General features: G+C 42.3%; 2 protein-coding genes across 8 annotated transcripts in view; both read left to right on the top strand.

Moving 5' to 3' along the window:
* Lmpt (four and a half LIM domains protein limpet) overlaps positions 1 to 17,960 on the top strand; it is a 220,117-nt gene that overhangs the window by 55,971 nt on the left and 146,186 nt on the right. The window contains exon 1 of one of the 7 annotated variants that reach the window (XM_072298379.1): positions 16,156 to 16,568. The exons of the other annotated variants lie outside the window; for them this stretch is intronic. Within the exon in view, the coding sequence (XP_072154480.1) occupies positions 16,234 to 16,568 (335 nt within the window). The 5' untranslated portion in view covers positions 16,156 to 16,233. Of the gene's footprint in view, positions 1 to 16,155; positions 16,569 to 17,960 lie in introns of those variants that run through there. 7 annotated transcript variants of the gene reach the window in all.
* LOC109043447 (uncharacterized) lies at positions 5,430 to 10,404 on the top strand. The gene is made up of 3 exons (XM_019060647.2): positions 5,430 to 5,978; positions 7,955 to 8,093; positions 9,121 to 10,404. Exons 1-3 carry the CDS (start codon positions 5,822 to 5,824, stop codon positions 9,614 to 9,616), a joined length of 792 nt encoding a protein of 263 aa, XP_018916192.2. The 5' UTR covers positions 5,430 to 5,821; the 3' UTR covers positions 9,617 to 10,404.

Raw genomic sequence — 17,960 nt, 5'->3', positions numbered from 1 at the left:
GGACCCGAAGTTTGGGTCATATGGATCTCTGAAGTTTTCGGATTGAGCATCTGAACACTTTAGGTCTAGCTGTCGAGGTTCGGATCACACATCTGAAACTTCAGTTCTTACGTCTGAAGTCTTCAGGTGTGAGAACCGAAGTTTTTCGGATGTGAGAACCGAAATTTTCGGATGTGAAAACCGAAGTACTTTAGATGTAAGAACTGAAGTTTCAGATGTGTGATCAAAACCTCAACAGCTGGACCGAAAGTGTTCAGATGCTCAATCCGAAAACTTCACAGATCCATATGACCTAAACTTCGGGTCTCACGCACGAAGTTTTTTTCTCCGTGTACGTTCACAATACACCGCCTCGTCGAGGTGCGTGGTTTACCTAGCAGCGTCGGATCGTGAATTTCCTTCATGTGCTGATTACCTATGTTAAAATTTTCGTATCTAAATAAAACAGTTTCTGTTGTCATTTTGAGCCCCTAATACCGAACTTCACAAAAACGATTCAGGCATTGAGCTATTGTTGTAGGTCACATCCACCATATCGGAGTTTAAAATTTTAACAATGAGGTTATTCAGTAATTTTTAATTTTTGCATTTTTTTGGAGGATTGAGTACGCACAGTTCGCTGGAATTTTCTCCGATTTTTTGAAACATTATTAACCCACGGAAAAAAAGTTCGATGTTGCGTATTCTGAGCTCCCATTTAAACTCGCGTCTCCGAGGAAGTCAAGATGGGGCCTGACGAACCCCTATAGTCTGTTCGAGATGGGAAGAACCGTGGAAAGTCGGAATTAATTGCACTATGTAGAAGCAAGGGTAGCGTTCGAGCCATTGTCCGCGATGAAGCACCGAACCAACCCTGGACCGTGGCTCACCGCACAGAGGGCTGGCTCCTCATGAGTCGCTTGCCGCTCGGCGCTTAGCACAGGAATTTGCGGCTCCAAGTTCGTATCCTGGGGAAAACCGCCGCTCCGAGGCCCATAGCCTCCTGTGCGGTGGCTGCAGCGTGCGCGCAACATCGAAAAGTGACAATTGACAAGGGTCGAGACACCCCCACCCTGCAAAATAGTGCTAATTATTCCGACTTTCCACGGTTCTTCCCATCTCGAACAGACTATAGGTGACAGTCACGCTTTTGACCACGTAATCCTTCCAGCGCGCTCTTAATACTCATGAATTTCTAAATACTGTTCCGATTCCAATAAAGTACCTAACAGTGATTTTAATGAAAATTAAGTGATTCCGATGGGTTCGTTAATTTGTTCGCTCGTTAAAAGCCCCTTGTCCATGTCAGTGCACACTGACATCGATCGAGCCAGAGGGAACGCACGGTCGATATGTGACCGTCACTCAGGGGACGACATCTGGGATTTTTTGGCGATGCGCGTTTAAATAGGAGATAACATTTTAGGCCACATCCGCCATCTTGAATTTATGAAATTTTAAAATTTGACCCGAAATTCATGTTTCCCGTCCGAAAATACCCCCTGATACCAAGTTTCACCAAGATCAGCTGGACAGGGACCGAGATAGCATTTTAGGCCATGTCCGCCATCTTGGATTTCTGAATTTTCAAAATTTGACCCGAAATTCGAGTTTCCCGTCCGAAAATACCCCCTGATACCAAGTTTCACCAAGATCAGCTGGATAGGGGCCGAGATAGCATTTTAGGCCATGTCCGCCATCTTGGATTTCTGAATTTTCAAAATTTGACCCGAAATTCGAGTTTCCCGTCCAAAAATACCCCCCGGTACTAAATTTCACCAAGTTTCCACCAAGCTTCGCCGCGCGCGCGTCAATCAAGTGGAGATAGCGCCTTTTGATTTAATTCGGAATCCGGGTTAGCGCATTAAATCAAAGGGAATTACATATAGTTCCTTTTGATTTTATTCGTAATCGCTGATTCCCTGTTTTGCGATTTTTCAGGGGCTGATTCCAGGGGATGAAATTAGTATTTTGGGGGCATATTTACGTGTGAGAGCAGCCTATTACATGGAGAATCCAGATCCGTTAAAAACTGAAATTTGGAAATTTGGCGCTTAGTTCCCTTTCGTATAAATACGTCCAATTCTTACAATAACTGCACTTTTGCGCATTGTCCTCCAGGCCTCGCAATTGTGGTTTTTGGACGGCTGCCTCCTCACAGAAGAATACAAACCACTGACTCAGATCTTCCCTTTCCCATCAGAAAAAAATCATGAAATATTTACAAAACAATGAGGGGATGCTATTTAATGAAGAAAAATTAGCGATGAGACTCATTTCAGAAATATTGACTCCTCGAGAATACGCCCTCCCCCCCCCCCCCCCCCTCCAATTGTTGTGCAAAATGTGGGCAGTTGTTACGATACCTCAGGGCATTTTATCTTCCTCGGTTTTTTTTCCACCTACACTGAAAGAAAAAACACATTGGATCTGGAGTCCAGACTCTTAAAAACATCGACAAGAAAAAATGCTCTTGATTCAATCGGATTTTTGCTTAAATCAAGAACTAAGCCTCTTAATTTGAGCGGATTTCCTTTTGATTTAAGCTTAAATCCGATTGAATCAAGAGCATTTTTTCCTGTCAATGTTTTCAAGAGTCTGGACTCTAGATCGAATGTGTTTTTTTTTTTTTTTTTCCAGTGTATCGTAGACCTTGCGTCGATGCTGCTGTGAAAGCCAATGGAAATTCGCGGCGCACTAGAGTTAATTGAAGCTGATCCATCGAAAGGCGGGAAAAGACGGATGATAATGGCTAATGATGAGACAAAAGTCTGGCGTCGCGACGGAAGTGCTTCGCTAATAAGATGATGGAGTAGAAGGTGTCTGACGGATGAGAGCCGGGAGGGGTGGGAGGGGATGACGGGTGGCTGAACCCTTTGCAGATTAGAGTTGCAATTCGTCTATTGATCTCGCACAAGTGGGTTACGGGGACACTCGAAGCGGAATGAAAGCGCAGGGACGGGGCGAGGGCTCGGAGGGTGGGTAGGTAGCGCAATGCTCCTGGCCCTTCCAAGCTTCAGGTTGCGCCCCGAGCGCTACCGCCTTTTGTCTGTCTGTCGCGTGTCGTAACTTCCGGAATGCACCTCAAGTCGACTTGTAATGCAATATTTCAGTTCATTATTTCTCTTCAAAAGACCCTCACTCGTATTTTTTATGACAGTCATTGCGGCTGAAGTTTCAAAAACGACTAGAATAAATTTTTATTGCGTGGACTCTAGTACACTGGAAAAGAATCACATTGGACCTAGAGTCCAGACTCTTAAAAGATCGACAAGAAAAAATACTCTTGATTCAATCGGATTTTTGCTTAAATCAAGAACCAAGCCTCTTAATTTGAGCGGATTTCCTATTGATTTAAGCTTAAATCTGATTGATTCAAGAGTCATTTTTCTTGTCAATGTTTTCAAGAGTCTGGACTCTAGATCCAATGTGTTTTTTTTCCAGTGTATTTTCGAACTTGGAGGCAGTATTATGAAGGACGTATTTAAATGAAAAGGAACCATATCCATTCCGACATTAGCCCTGAGATCCATACGACTACACGAATGACAGGGCTCATGTCACAATGATTGTAGTTCCTTTTCATTTAAATTCGTTCATTATAGGCTCTGCCTGCACGAAAAGTTTTGCGGTACAATTTTAAGCCTCTCGGGTGTCAACTCAAGGTCTTGATGAGAACATTTATGAAAGGACCCGACGAAAGTCTCTATATTTCCCCATTTTAACTTTTATAAACACACACATATCCAGGGCCTGATTTACTTACATACCGCCTGTATTTTGCCGCCCCCTTCTCATTCGTTTTGAAACACCAATAAAAACCGTCAAGTAAACGTGTCGGAAGGAGAGGGGTGCATAAGACGCGTTTACTCGTGTTGGACACATTTTTTGCGGACGCCTTGTCAACACTACTAGCAAAAGTTCACGGAATTTGGCGCGAAAAATAAGTTCCGTAAACCTATCTCTGTGTGGACAAGGCCTGCAATATGTAATAAATGAAAGAAAAAATTATGAAAGAACAAAAAAAAATGTGGTTTAATAATTTTAACTTCCGCCGCCGCCGCGACGCGCTGACCGCACTGTGTTTGGCGCAATGTGTGAAGTATTCCTACAGTCTTGTATGAGCTATGCGCTTCACGCCGACCGCTGCTGCACGCGCTGTGTTTGGCGTAATGCGTGAAGTATTCATGCATTCTTGTAGGTGCTTTGCGTTTCACGCCGCGCCGCCACCCGCTGCTGGCCGCAGCGACCGCACTGTCTTTGACGCAATGCGTGAAGTATTCATGCAGTCCTGTAGGCGCTGATATGTGTTACATGCCGACAGCCGCGCGCCGCGGCAAGGGTTTCTCCGTTTCATCTCAAGTTCTCGTCATCATCATTGCTCTCTGAGCCGCGCTGCTCCAGGCCAAATTCCGTGTTCGGTTTCTCTCTTAGTCTTAAGTCGACTAATTAAAGATGCTGTCTATTGTATCACAGAAAGATGGCAAAATTAGAGATATACTCTCAGGAAACGACAGATTTTGTCACCTTTTCTCGTTTGTAATTTTTTTTTCTGGATCTAATTTTTCTTTATACCTACATTTAAAACAATTGCAAAATTTGCCGCCCCTAAATTTTCCGCCATGGGCCGCGGTCCATGTGGTCACCCCCTACATTCGGCCCTGCACATATCATCATCCCCTGCACGCATATTGTCATTTATATGGCAATAGCGGGCGCGATATTTAGGATAATAATTAGCTAAAAGACGAAAAGGAAGAAGAGTATTTCATCGTGCGGGTTAGAAGAAAAATAGCGTATTTCCATCCGAAAATACACCAAGACGAGAGGCACAAATGAGACCATCTTCGAAGAATTTTAGAAATTAAAATTGAAGTTAAAGTTGACATCACGTATTATGTGTGGCCATTTACGTTGTTTTATGCCAGTACCGGAACCAATTTGTCAAATACAAATGTTGAAGTATATAAAAACAACTATGCAACGATGCGAAGTAGTGTTCTCCATAAAAATTGAAGAAAAAAAATTGGCAGGAAACGGTGGCACTTTACTTGAAAGCACTGTTTTCATTGGCTCGCTGGAGGAATATTGTCACTTACTGCTGTCTTGCCTGAAACTACGTCATTTTTTGCGCACTTACGGCTGTCTCATAAGTCTCGTTTTCATGAAAATAAGATGAATTTTGCTGTTTTAGCTTTTTCAGTGATTTCATCCTAAAGAGATTAGACGATTTTGAAGGAGACTCGATTTCGAAAATTTGACCCTTACTGCTCTCTTCGCTGTCGGGCAGAAGAATCTGTAAAGTTGCTTCCTGGTTCCGTTGACCGATCTTGCACGGATCCTGCAACCACGAGTATTACGTCATCGCCAAAATAATTATTCACCGCGTCCAATCGACAACCGTGCTCACATGCTGTATTGGCGGCGTTGTCGCCGTTCGAGCGCACGAATAGCAACAGTCGAGCAGCGCTACGTAGCGTCGCGTCGCGTCGCGTCGCGTTGGCGCTGGCGTCGAGTCGAGCGCCGTGACGCGCGCCATTCTCGACGGAACAAAGAACGAGGCACGAAAGCTGCGGCGCGCGCATCCGGTCGCCAGCTACGGGCGCCTTCGCCAACATGGCGTCGTCGCTCCGTCGCTCGCCCCTCGACGAATTCCTCTCTCTACCCGTAGCCTTGGCCAAGCCTCCTCAGTACGACCAACTATTCGCTCGCTGCGCCACGCTTCGTAGTGCCATGATTCCTCTCACAAACTTATTTAGTTGAGACTAGTGCTTGCCAGTGTAGTTTAAAAGTTTAAGTGCCCTTATAGTTGAGACGTGTCGCGTGTTCATCGAGGTTCATCATGACGGACAACGAGTTCACCCTGGAGGAGGACGAACGGCTCATCGAAGAAATCGCCAGGCGTCCAGAAATCTACGATCCCAATCACGCTGGCTACAAGCAACTGACGGTGAAGGATCAGCGTTGGGCGGACATTGCTAAGAAACTTGATAAAGCTGGTGAGTATGCCCCATCGCCCGATTTCGTCAACGAACTGAACGTCTGGAATGGCCACCAGCGGGCTGATCACTGAGATTGACAGACAAAGCTATAGACAATTGGTTGCAACTGATGGTTTTTGACAGACTGAGGGGGAAAATGATTGACTAACCGTCGGGTCTCTCGTCGGTTGCCGTTATAGTTAGCCTATCGCCTAACTCATTTGTCCATTGCAACCAACCGTTTCCACCAATAGGATCCCTCTTTATCCCCATTGCTTTGTTTGTCTATAGCTTTGTCTATCAATTGCAATAATAGCCCGGCCGATAGGGAACTAACGCGCATAACCCTGGTAAAAATTGGCGGTAGAATCTGTGTTCCAAAATACCATAGACCTACAGCCGGCTGTAAGATGTCCAATAGCTTCTATAGCCGGCTACACAATTTCTTATAGCCTTTTATAGCTGATGGCGATTAAGCAACAGCCAGGCGATAAAGTGTATGCTAAACGTTACTAATTACGGATGCTAGGACTTAGTGAGTTTTTGGACTACTGCTCTCTTTTTGGGCCGTAGTATCTTGATTTATTTTGCGAGGAAAGCTCCGTACTTTTGATGGATGCCTGCCATTCCTAATATATTAGAGCGCCTTCAGTTTCGTATGATACTGTGCAATACCTCTGGTGTGAAATAGTTGCTTCAAGCGCCGTGGCTCGCTGCGGCGCGGCAGGCGGGCAGCCAGCGCGAAACGCGCATTGGCGCCTACAAACCTAACAGGGATACTTCACGCGTTGCGCAACGCGTAAAGTATCCCTGTTACGTTTGTAGGCGCCAGTGCGTCGCCGCTACGCTTTGTGTTAGGCTCTAATATTTAATCTGGCGGAGTCAGCGTTATTCAACTCATGATTTTGAAATGTTTGCACATCCTGTATGGATTATTCTCATTTTAATTGATGAAAAAAAAATATGTATTAAAGGAAAATATAAAGTGTGTTTTGTAAATATTGAAGTGGTTCCGTATCAAACTTAATGATTTCCAAAGCACACGAATTTCTACACAATTTCTTATAGCCTTTCATAATCGATGGCGAAAAAGCAACAGCCAGGCGATAAAGTGTAAAGCCCGGCGATAGGAACTATAGCCCGGCTGCATAATTTTTTATCGCTTCGTATAGCCCGACCATATGATTTTCTCCGCATTCTACAGCCAGCTATATGCTTTTCTATAGCCTTCTTTAGCCGGCTATAAGAATTCCCATGGTATTTTGAAACGCAGCTCTTATCGCCAATTTTTACCAGGGAAGCCGCTTTTTGAAGGCCGGAGGGGGTTGAGAGTCCAAGTATACGTGGCCTCAATGATGAACTTAGGAACGAGGTAGATCGAGTTGCACTCGGAGACGAAGCAATGTCATCAGAATCGGCGACGGTGGTAGCTTTCCCGAAATAATTTGTAATTTTAGGAACTTCTGTATCGTCACGTGCTCTCTTTCTCTTTCGTTTCGCAGCGCCTTTCGAATGTTGCCGTTGTGAGTCGGCCATTTGTGCTGAATTCCACTATATTCGATTACACTCAAAAACTTAGTAATTTCACTTTTTTAGGCAGTAGAAGTTGATTAAACACGCATTTAGTTTGAGAATAAACGCATTGCCGAGAGTGAGATGATCGGCAGAAAGCCTCGGGCCAATCGGACCGACTGGGACTGTACGGCTCACGACCAGAGAGGAGGAGAAGGGGAGGCGCCAGCCTGGAGGCAAAGCTGTCGTGCCGATTTCCGCTTACAACGGTCGCCAAGTTGCATTTTTGGAAGTTTAAGAAATGTTCCAATTGACTTTCCGTCCGAGTGTCAGTCGGCGCTCGTAGCAGAAAAATGAGCACTCGGTCTAGATGAAGTATTAATCCATGAGCATGCTTGCATTTAGGATTCCAATGCTAATTCTCTCACATTCTGACGTCAATTATTAGCTTCTCCGTCTGAAATGTTTCATTTCTTTTCCAGTCGATCACTGTAAAAGGAGATGGAAAAATCTCAGAGATAATTATTTCAAGCAATTAAAGTCGGGGCCAAACAAAATCAGGAGGAGAAAAAATACCCTCTTACAAAAACTGACGTTTTTGGATAGCATCGGACCGAGAAAGTAAGTTCCTCTTCCCCTTTTAGTTCAGTATGAATTACCCTACGTTAAGTCTGCGATTTTGAACGGGACATTACGCGCATGTAATTTTTAACCTGAGATATCTTATTTACTCGCCTTCATTTGGCAGGATAGACAAATACACTTACGCCATGCCGAAATACTGATGTGCTAAAGAAGAACGCAGTATGTCGACTCGAGCATTGCCAAATTTCCTCCGGTAAAAGGTTACTTTTTGAGGGAAATTATGAATATTTTCAGATAATTAAGATCTGATAGCAAATGAAAGTCTCGGAAAAATTCAAAGGAAAGTATTCACAATTTCCCTTAAAATATTATTCGTATTTTATTAAAGAAAATTAGGCAAAGTTCGAAGGCGCATACGGCGTTCTTCCTTAGCAGGGCATAAAAGTCACGCAGCTTGCTCACGTTTTTGCGTATGCGTTTTTCATGAAGGTGCTCCTGCGTTTAGTGGGAGTAAATTGATTAGTGAAAACACAGTTGTGGGTACCGAAAAATGTTTCTATAATTCATGCTTCCCAAGGCAGTGATCGCGATAAATAGCGATTTTATCGGTTGATTTTCGCGATTAAATCGGTGGCAATTTATCGCAATATTATCGAATGAAAAATTGCTATCTATGGCGATTAAATCGCTATGCATCGCAATTTTTTGTTCAATAAAATCGCGACCAATTTTCGTCGATAAAATCGAGATTAAATCGCCATATATCGCGATTTTTTTTGCGATATTATCGCGATAAATTGCCGGGCGATAAAATCGCGATTTTATTGCAACAAGATCGAGGATAATCGCTCAGATGTTGATGATCTTAGCGGTTTTATCGCCGACAAAATCGCAACAAATCGCCATTTTTGCGTTGAAAAATGCTACTTGGGTTATGTGTGCTCTAAAAACTTTTTCTCTTTTTCGCGGTATTGAAAAATTTGAGTCCCCACTTCTAATTACATTTTGCACCGCAGTGTCATAAGTATATTTCCAATATTTCACTTTTCCAATTTCCTCGCAGGCTCGTAGTGGAAGCTCCGCCCCTAAAGCGTCCCCGCCTCCGAGCCCCGACTGACGAGGGTCTCTCCGTCGACTCCTCAAACCAACAGGAAACCCTCATGGACACGGAGGAGGTTTTCCAACCGGTGATCCATCAAGTGCAAGACTTCCAACAGACCGAGCACCAACCCATGAGCGAAACTGCCACGACTGAGAACGACCCTCTCAAAGACGTGGACATCGTCGAGTTGCTCTCCGGGGTCCTAAAAAGGAGGGACCAAGAAAACGCCAATTTGATCAATCACATCCTGAGCCTCCAAAACCAACGCAAGAGCGAGGACGAGCTTGAACTTTTCTTCAAGTGCATCCTATTGACCATGAGGAAGTTACCGCCAGCTGTCGTTTCTGAGCTGAAGGGTAAAATATTTGCCTTGGTCTCCGAGCAAGAAATCAAAATGCTGCAACCCACGGCGAGGCCTGATTCCAGCATGTCGATTAATTCTGACGTCCAACACTAGAATCCCTGTTTTTGCTTGACATACTGTTAGAAACCGGGAAGCGAAATTCGGTGCCGGAGTCTATGTAGCGTCCAAAAACTCTGATTGATATTCTTAGTGGGAAGTGAACTTAGCACCATAAAAGCGTACGACACTCCGCATAAAGAGTCGATTCCGAAATAGTGTAAGGCTTTTCTTAAGGAGGAGAGATTTTGATCCGCAACAATTTAATAACTCGGGTTTTGGGACGCTATACAGACTTCGGCACAGAATTTCACTCCAAAAATTTTTAACAGTAGGTACACTCGTTACCACCCGCGATGCCAGTACGTTTCCCCTCATATTCAAGTACTTTATTCATTTTCTGTCAAGTTTGATTCTCCTTCGTGATAAGAAGAACTCAGAAATGACGTGTCCTATCGGATCACGTGCTTTCGTGTGTACATTCGTAGTTATACTAACCCTTATGACAATTTGATCTCATTAAAAATTAATCCCCACACTCTGTCCAGATACACTCGATTCTCCTATGTACGATTAAACACCCTGTTTCAAATAGGGTCTTCAGAAGAGGAATTTTCATCTTTTCCTCCAAGTGGCGAACAATCATTCTAAAGTATTCACTCGAAAATTATTGCGTTTGTAAGTACCTGTGATAAGTGCAAAGTACGATTTATGACACATTAAATTTATTTTTTTAAAGTCTTATCTTACAAAATGTTCTAATTGGTTTGAGTACTTTGTTTTTTTTGACAGTTAAATTTTGTACATAAAAATAAAGAATTCCATAAAATTTCTCTTTTCTGAATATTTTGATGTCGCTTTTGCAGCGATAAGTCATTTTTGAGGCTCCTTCAGTCATTGGTGTGTGGCCGGGGCGCAGGGGCCGGTCGTACGCGGGGTATAAAACAAAAGAAGAAAACAATATAGAATACGATTAAATAACAAAAAGAAAATGCAAGAGAAAAATGACCGATCGAGGAAAATCAGGAAGAAAGTAGAGCAAAAACAAAAGCTGTGGGTACGCCAAGTATCCAAGAACCGATCTCCCAGCTTCGTCTTCCGGAACATCCTACGTAGCTACGTCGCCCCTAGACCTGCTTTATTCCGTGGCCCACACAGCCCCTCCACCCATCGATGATGAAAACCTAACCTATCAAGAGCCTCGGATGACAAAGAAAACGAAAGGTAAGCAGCCAGTTTTGTCATCCCCGTAAAAGTTGACGCGCCGATTACAGTCTTTTTTTGCACCATAAAGTTTTTTTTTTTTCTTTAAATTATACAATCCCGCGTAGAAAATCCCGCATTGAGTGGGGAATGAGATCATCAGAGGAAATGGCCATAAAACTACAAATACATACTACATACTAGTTTTCCATTTAAATGTCATTTAAATTACAGATCTAGAACGTCGAACAGCCACTAAAATTTGATCTCTTGATTTCTTTCTGATGCCCCCCAATAACTATCAACAATGTAATAGTACTATGTTAAGAGACATCACTCTGCGATTTGATCTATATCACATCTGCACGGAGTTGATTTTCGAATCTCTGCCGAATATATTGCTATCTTTACGAACGCAAAAAACTTTCGCAGTTAAACTTACTCAAACTCTGGTTTGCATTCAATCACCCCATGTGTCAAGTAAATATTGACTAAGTTTGGTTTCTCAACTTCTAGCCATGCAATCCGGGTAAAACTAACCTCAGGCCAACAAAATTCTGACATTTTCTGCCAAAACTAATGAAGTAGTTTGGCTTGTGAAATTTTAAAGACAAAATCCGTGACGCACATCGATTCACAACTTTTTTATTGGTCCATTGTGATCCCTCAGACCAACATCATCTACGTGTCGAAAAACAACTGCAACCCCCCCCCCCCTCCCCGACTCTTATTAGATTGCAGGTAATAAAACAGCCATCTTGTCCGAGCACGTTGTCCGACGTTCGGATTCGCGAACATAAATGTCACTCGGTGGATTCCGTCAAATTTTAATTTCCCGTGGAGGAACGCGCGGATAAGCCATGGTGTTCAACAGTGGCGTGGCGTGAATTGCGATGTATCGATTGTTCCGCCATTTAAACTAATGGTAAAAAATCGATCATTAAGGTGTTCGCTGCGAACACCCTAATAATCGATCCTTTTCCGTAGGTTTAAATGGAATAACAATCGATACATCGCAAAGCACGCCACGCCACTGGTGTTGAACCCGCGCCAAGTGGTCTCAGTCTTCATTTCGTCGTTTCTTCTACAAAAGCACGTAACTTGATTTCAACGTCGCCAAATTTTACCTTGCAAATTTTTAATTAACTAAGAGAATCTTGGGCGTTCCTAACTGAAAATTTCACCGATTTTTCCTCCAGTTTCATGCCAAAATCAGAAAAATTTTCGATGAAAATTGCACAGGTACAACGTTTTAAAATAAATTAATTGTTGGAGTCAATTTGACAACCCTGGAATGGAGTTACGTTCCTTCGTGCGGGAGACGACGATTTGTAGAGCTGACTTGGTGGACGTTGCTTTTATTAATCGTAACAAGCGTTTGAGACGGGCGAAATTGCGAGCCGCCGTAGGAAATCGGCAAATTTTTACGGCTGTAAGCGGCCGTTCCCCGTGTTGAATCGCCGGTTCCCGTCGGAGCCACGCTCGTTCGTTCGCGGTGGTCCCGAACGGAAGCCTCCGGGAAGAGATCCCGACACCCACTTCCTCCCACCACTCCCGCAAATTAATCGGGAACAAATGAAATTTCCTTACTCCATTTCCAATTTTATGTTTTTCCGCGTCCATGACGTGGTCACAGATAGGGCTATTTTCCGTAGCGAGGTCTTTTGGCGGAGATGCATAAGTAGCTAAGACTTTCAAGAGATTCTTTTTTTGACAGCAAATCCCATTCTAAGGTTTTTTTTATTTTTTCATTTTATTTATTTTATTGTTTTTTTTTTAACTTTTCAAGTGGAATCGATAAAAATTATGAATTTTAAATTCTAAAAGAAATGAGTGACTTAGGTATATCCTTAAAAAAAATCTTGTCTCGAAAGTTACGTCTCACAAATCAACAAAAAGAAAAATACCTAAAAATAATTAGATGGGTCCAAAGTAGACTTTATCGCCTGACTGTTGCTTTTTCGCCATCGGCTATAAAAGGCTATAAGAAATTGTGTAGAAATTCGTGTGCTTTGTAAATCCTTAAGTTTGTACGGAATCACCTTAATATTTACAAAACGCACCATTATATTTTCCTGTACTACATATTTTTTCTCATCAATCAAAATGAGAATAATCCATACAGAGTGTGCAAACATTTCAAAGTCATGAGTTGAAAAACGCTGACTCCACGAGATTAAATATTAGAGCCTAACACAAAGCGGAGCGGCGGCGCACTGGTGCCTTCAAACCTAACAGGGATACTTCACGCACTGCGCAATGCGTGAAGTTTCCCTGTTAGGTTTGTAGGCGCCAATGCGCGTTTCGCGCTGGCTGCCCGCCCGCCGCGCCGCGCCGCAGCGCACCACGGCGCTTGAAGCAGCTATTTCACACCAGAGGTCTTGCACAGTATCATACAAAATTGCAGGCGCGCCAACATGTTAGGTTCCCACCGCCTATCAACTTAATAACAATTACAGTCATCACCCCGGTAGGACGTGTCATTCATTGTTTCCTCCTGAATTTTGTTGAGTTCTGTTGTTTCTGATATTGGTCTCGTGTTGTATTTCTCATGTTGGTCCACTTTGAGCCGTTTAGTTACAAATATGATGATATTAATAAACGGGAAAAATCCCCACTGTTACGTTATGGCATCATTCACAGCGTTCTTCAGAAAGTATTCTCTCCATTATAATATTCGTCGTAAAAAACTTATCATTTGAGGAATCGTTTATTATTTGGTTGCTAATCTGCAAGGTTCAGCCTTGAAGATTCAATTCTTCACAATTTTCTGGAGCATTTAACTCCATACCCATTGAAACCCATTCACTGTCTTGGGAAATTGAAGTTGGGATAAGGACAGTATATCCTGAACTTTTTTTTTGTTAAAACTAACAAAAGCTCAGTGAATCTTAATATTTTAATGACTCTTAAAATAGTTTCTTTAAATGTACACACTTTTTTAGGCATCAAGCAAAGAAAGCTATCGGACGCTACTGGAATCAATCCTTTTTGAGGTTCTGTTTCTCATTTTTTCAGAGTCCTACAAACGGTTAGAATAGAGTCAGTCATTAATTTTAATGAGAGCTTTGAAGCTGCAACATTTCCGGTCTCCATAAATGGAGGAGGATGGGATACAATTAAAACTAACAAAAGCTCAGTGAATCTTTATATTTTAATGCCTCTTAAAATAGTTTCTTTAAATGTACACACTTTTTTAGGCATCAAGCAAAGAAAGCTATCCGACGCTACTGGAATCAATCCTTTTTGAGGTTTTGTTTCTCATTTTTTCAGAGTCCTAAAAACGGTTAGAACAGAGCTAGTCATTAATTTTGGTGAGAGCTTTGAAGCTGCAACATTTCCGGTCTCCATAAATGGAGGAGGATGGGATACAATATTACGGCATTAAAATTCGTTTATTAATAAAATTAACCTCCCTGGTCGGGCATCTCCGTGAATGGAGGAGCGTTAAAACCAACGTGTCAGGGATAAGAGGAACGGCTTTTTAAAAGGTCGCTTTGCGAACGCGCGGTCGGGAAATAAATCATTTTTGGGCGTCGCCGAATTTTGCTGTGGTGTAAAGGCTTCAGACAGAATAGCTCGTGTTTTTCTGGATAGTCGGTAACATGGCGTCTCATCCACACGCGAAGCTTCGTTAATTTTGGCTGCTGTTAAAACGCTAAGTGTATTAATTTGTCAGGACTCGCTAGCTTTTAAGAGCCGCATCCTCTCAGGAACGCGTTCAATTCTCGTGTATTTTGGATTAATAATTGTACTATATTTTCGCTACAATCGTCAAAAGTTGGTCCTATGCGATACTTTTTGGACTAATTCAAAGACTTATCGATGCTTCATAGAGGTAATGAATGAAAATCACTATAATGAAACGTTCTCAATGAAATTGAGCCATAGATTCCTATTTGCTAAATTTATTTTTAAAAATTGAACTGCTTTAGGTGCTCAGTTAATACATGTTTTGACGAAAATTTCAAAATTCTTGTCGATTCGGGAAATAATTTCGGGAATATGAATTCAGTCTCCAAAGAAAAAGCATTTAAAAAATTATGGCGAAACGACAGCTAAGGGAGTCCACCAGTAATTTAACTTTTATTACATTTTTCCTTTTTTTTTCGATTTTCCCGCATTTTCCCTCTCAGCGTCCTGACTTTCAGCGGGAAGATTGCCACCTCTTCCTTTTCTAGTCGTGCATCTTGGTCAGCGTTAGTAATGGTCACGCTGGGTATCGAAGCATGAGGTAAAATGACCCGTCAGCAAAAATTCGCACAAATTGTACGGTTGTGCGCCGGCGTGTGAGTTGAACAGACGGAATTTGTTTCTTACGCGCTGTATGATGCTCTTGACCAGCACTAGCCGGCTCGGTCGCCAAATCAGTTTAGGATCAGCTGACCTCGACGTCAGTGGATCTATCAATCGCGCGCGGGTTTCCCACCAGCCCCGAGAAGCGCGTGACATTTTGAAATAGTGCGTTTTTCCGAAATAAAACACATTTCGTGTTAAACCGGCGAGGTGAAAGTGTCGAGGGACTCATTAGTTTATCACTTTTTAAAAATGGGATTGAGGATAGTTCATTTAAAATTAGCCGGACGACCGAGATAAATCGTCGCATAATTTTTAATAGTAATTTGCGAGTGCCCTGTTAGTTACCTTTGAATTATTATTACTCAACTCTTGGTTCGTGGATCTTTAGATGCTCCAAACCTCATTGCCAAGCTCATAGCAATTTACAGTTCGAGATTGTATCACTCTCTACAAGACTCTTCAGACATTTTTTTGTTTCAAATATTACAGTTATCACTATGAATTGAAAAGAAGCATACAGTCAAAGCTTTTGTTTGGCTCTTAAATCCTAAACGATTAATTAGACTACGTTTTGCAATCAGGAATCATTATTTCTGGCTCATTTTAGAAACAATATTTATGCCGTTGGTTTCCCTATGTGTAGATAGGTGCTTTTATGGATGAGCCAGAAATAGTAGTTCCTTAAAGCAAAATGTGATCCAATTATTCCAAAAGCAAACCTACTCAATCTGAGAGCTAGTATCGTGAGGCATTTTTTGACACGTTCAGAGAGTTAGACATTGAGACGCAGCTGAAGGAGCCGTTTTTAATGGCGATGTAAGTTGTATCAAACTTCGTGTTGTGTTCTTGCTCCCCATCCTAGGTCCAAATCCGGCTGATTTTCTTTCCAAAGCTAAGTAGAAAATTAACAAAAGTAGCTACAAAAGCAATAGAGCTTGCGTAATAGAGTCCTGCAAATTGTAATTTCTAACCGGAATAGACTTAAAATGTTCTCAGCTTTACGTTTAGGTATGGCAGGGCTCATGAGCTTGGTTGTGATTGTTTCAAAGATGAATTAACCACTATGGACTCGTTGGTTTTAAAACTATAGTGAAGGAACTTCAATGCTGAAATGAAATTTTGAGTCCTAACTCGAGCAATCATACGGAACCCGTTCGACCTTGAACTTTAAAATGTTCGCCGAATCCCTTCGAGGTGGAAAAGGAAAGAAAGGGATTTTCTTCCTGTCGCGGAAAAAAGGCGGGAGCCTTTCGCGTGAGCGGCACTGCGCAATGCGTCGGCGCCTCCGGCCAAACGAACCGATTTCCGGTGACGGTTCGGACCCGGAAATAAATGAGGAACAGGATGCAAGCCCGCCAATTTTTGAAAATTCCTTGAAGAATGCTTTCGCCGATTTTGCGACCAAGTTCCAGGGTCTAACAGAAGAGCATTGTGCGAAGGAGTTTCCTGTGCATTCCACCGAGTTTGTGATCGAGGAGCAAATGTGCCCTGATCGATGCCATATCACGTAAGGATACCATTAGTTTTAAGAAACCATCGGCCAGGTTTTTAATTTCCTTCCTGTTACTCAAACCTCCGCCTCATTTCTTTTTTCTCTCATTTCACCCTCAGAGGCAGCCGAAGCCACATTTCGGCAAAATTGATTTTCGCGTGACTTTGATAAGATGATCACCCATATCTAGTTATTGGCGATGATAAGATGAAATGAATTTTATTTTGCAGAGAGGTACCGATCAATATCTCTAGTTTATCCATAAAAGAACCTATTCGCGCAGAGAAATAAAGAGTTGTCCCCAAAGTGAGTCAAAAATAGTGGTTCCTTTTTACGAAACGTAGTCTAAATATTAGACACCTCTATTTTTCTTGCGCCCACCCATCAATAGCAAGGCGTGAATCGATTTTCCCCATTTAAAGCTATGGTAAAGAATCGACTATTTAGAGGTTCTTTGCGGACACCCTGGTTTATCGATCCTTTACCATAGGTTCAAATGGCAGATCAATCGATTTGTAGCAAAGCACGCCACGCCACTGCCAACCATGTGTTGATTCCAGCATGCTTCTAAAACAGACTTCGAGCGATGAAATCTCTCATCGGTTGTTTTATTTCGAACTATTAAAATATCAATTATGTCGCTAACAATCTCTTAAAGTCGCGAGCAGCGGGGATTAAGAGAGAGGGGTAGCGGATGACAAAATGCAACTCTCGGATATTAAGTCAGGATGTTAATAAATTATCACTCAGTTTAATTAAATGCCCGTTCGAATGATGCGAGTCGCACACGTGTGCATAAGTTGACACCTTCATTCATAGCTTGCCTGGTTTTTTTCTCTTCTTTTTGTGCTGTTTTTTCTCCAGTCACAGCGACGGATGCAAATGAAGGTGGATTGCAGACAAGTTTCCGTTATAATTGGCTGATGTGCGTTTAATCAGCGTTTTTTTGAAACGTCTTCTAAATGAGCTCATCAGGCTAAATTTGAAAGCGCGGTTTGAGGCCAGGGTGTCAATTTTTTTCGCAGTCGGTTGTTTTCCCTTGCTTCATTCATTCTTTTTTTACAATGTTATACTCGTTGTCCGATTCATCGTACCGAACCAGCAATGAAACGAGTCAATCGTAAACGTAAGAAATGTCAATGAACATTTGTGATTTTTCACAAGGGAGGAGAGGCTTGCAAAGAAAGAATTGGCTCAAGTGGTTTCTTGGAATACCAGAAGCTGCCGGTCAACGTTACATGCTGCGCTAACATTCATTATCACCGGCATTGCCAGTTCAACCTCAGTAATAATGTATAATGAACTATCATGGAGATTTTTCATGTACACTTTTAAAATAATAAAATCACAATTTTTTTCCTCTTTGTTTGTTGGTCCTGTGAAAGCTTTCTTGTTAGACTTATACGA

The sequence above is a fragment of the Bemisia tabaci genome, chromosome 3, assembly GCF_918797505.1.
Source record: "Bemisia tabaci chromosome 3, PGI_BMITA_v3".
NCBI lineage: Eukaryota > Metazoa > Arthropoda > Insecta > Hemiptera > Aleyrodidae > Bemisia > Bemisia tabaci.
The sequence above is the reverse complement of the archived record's forward strand: the minus strand, read 5'-3'. Positions and strand labels throughout refer to the sequence as shown.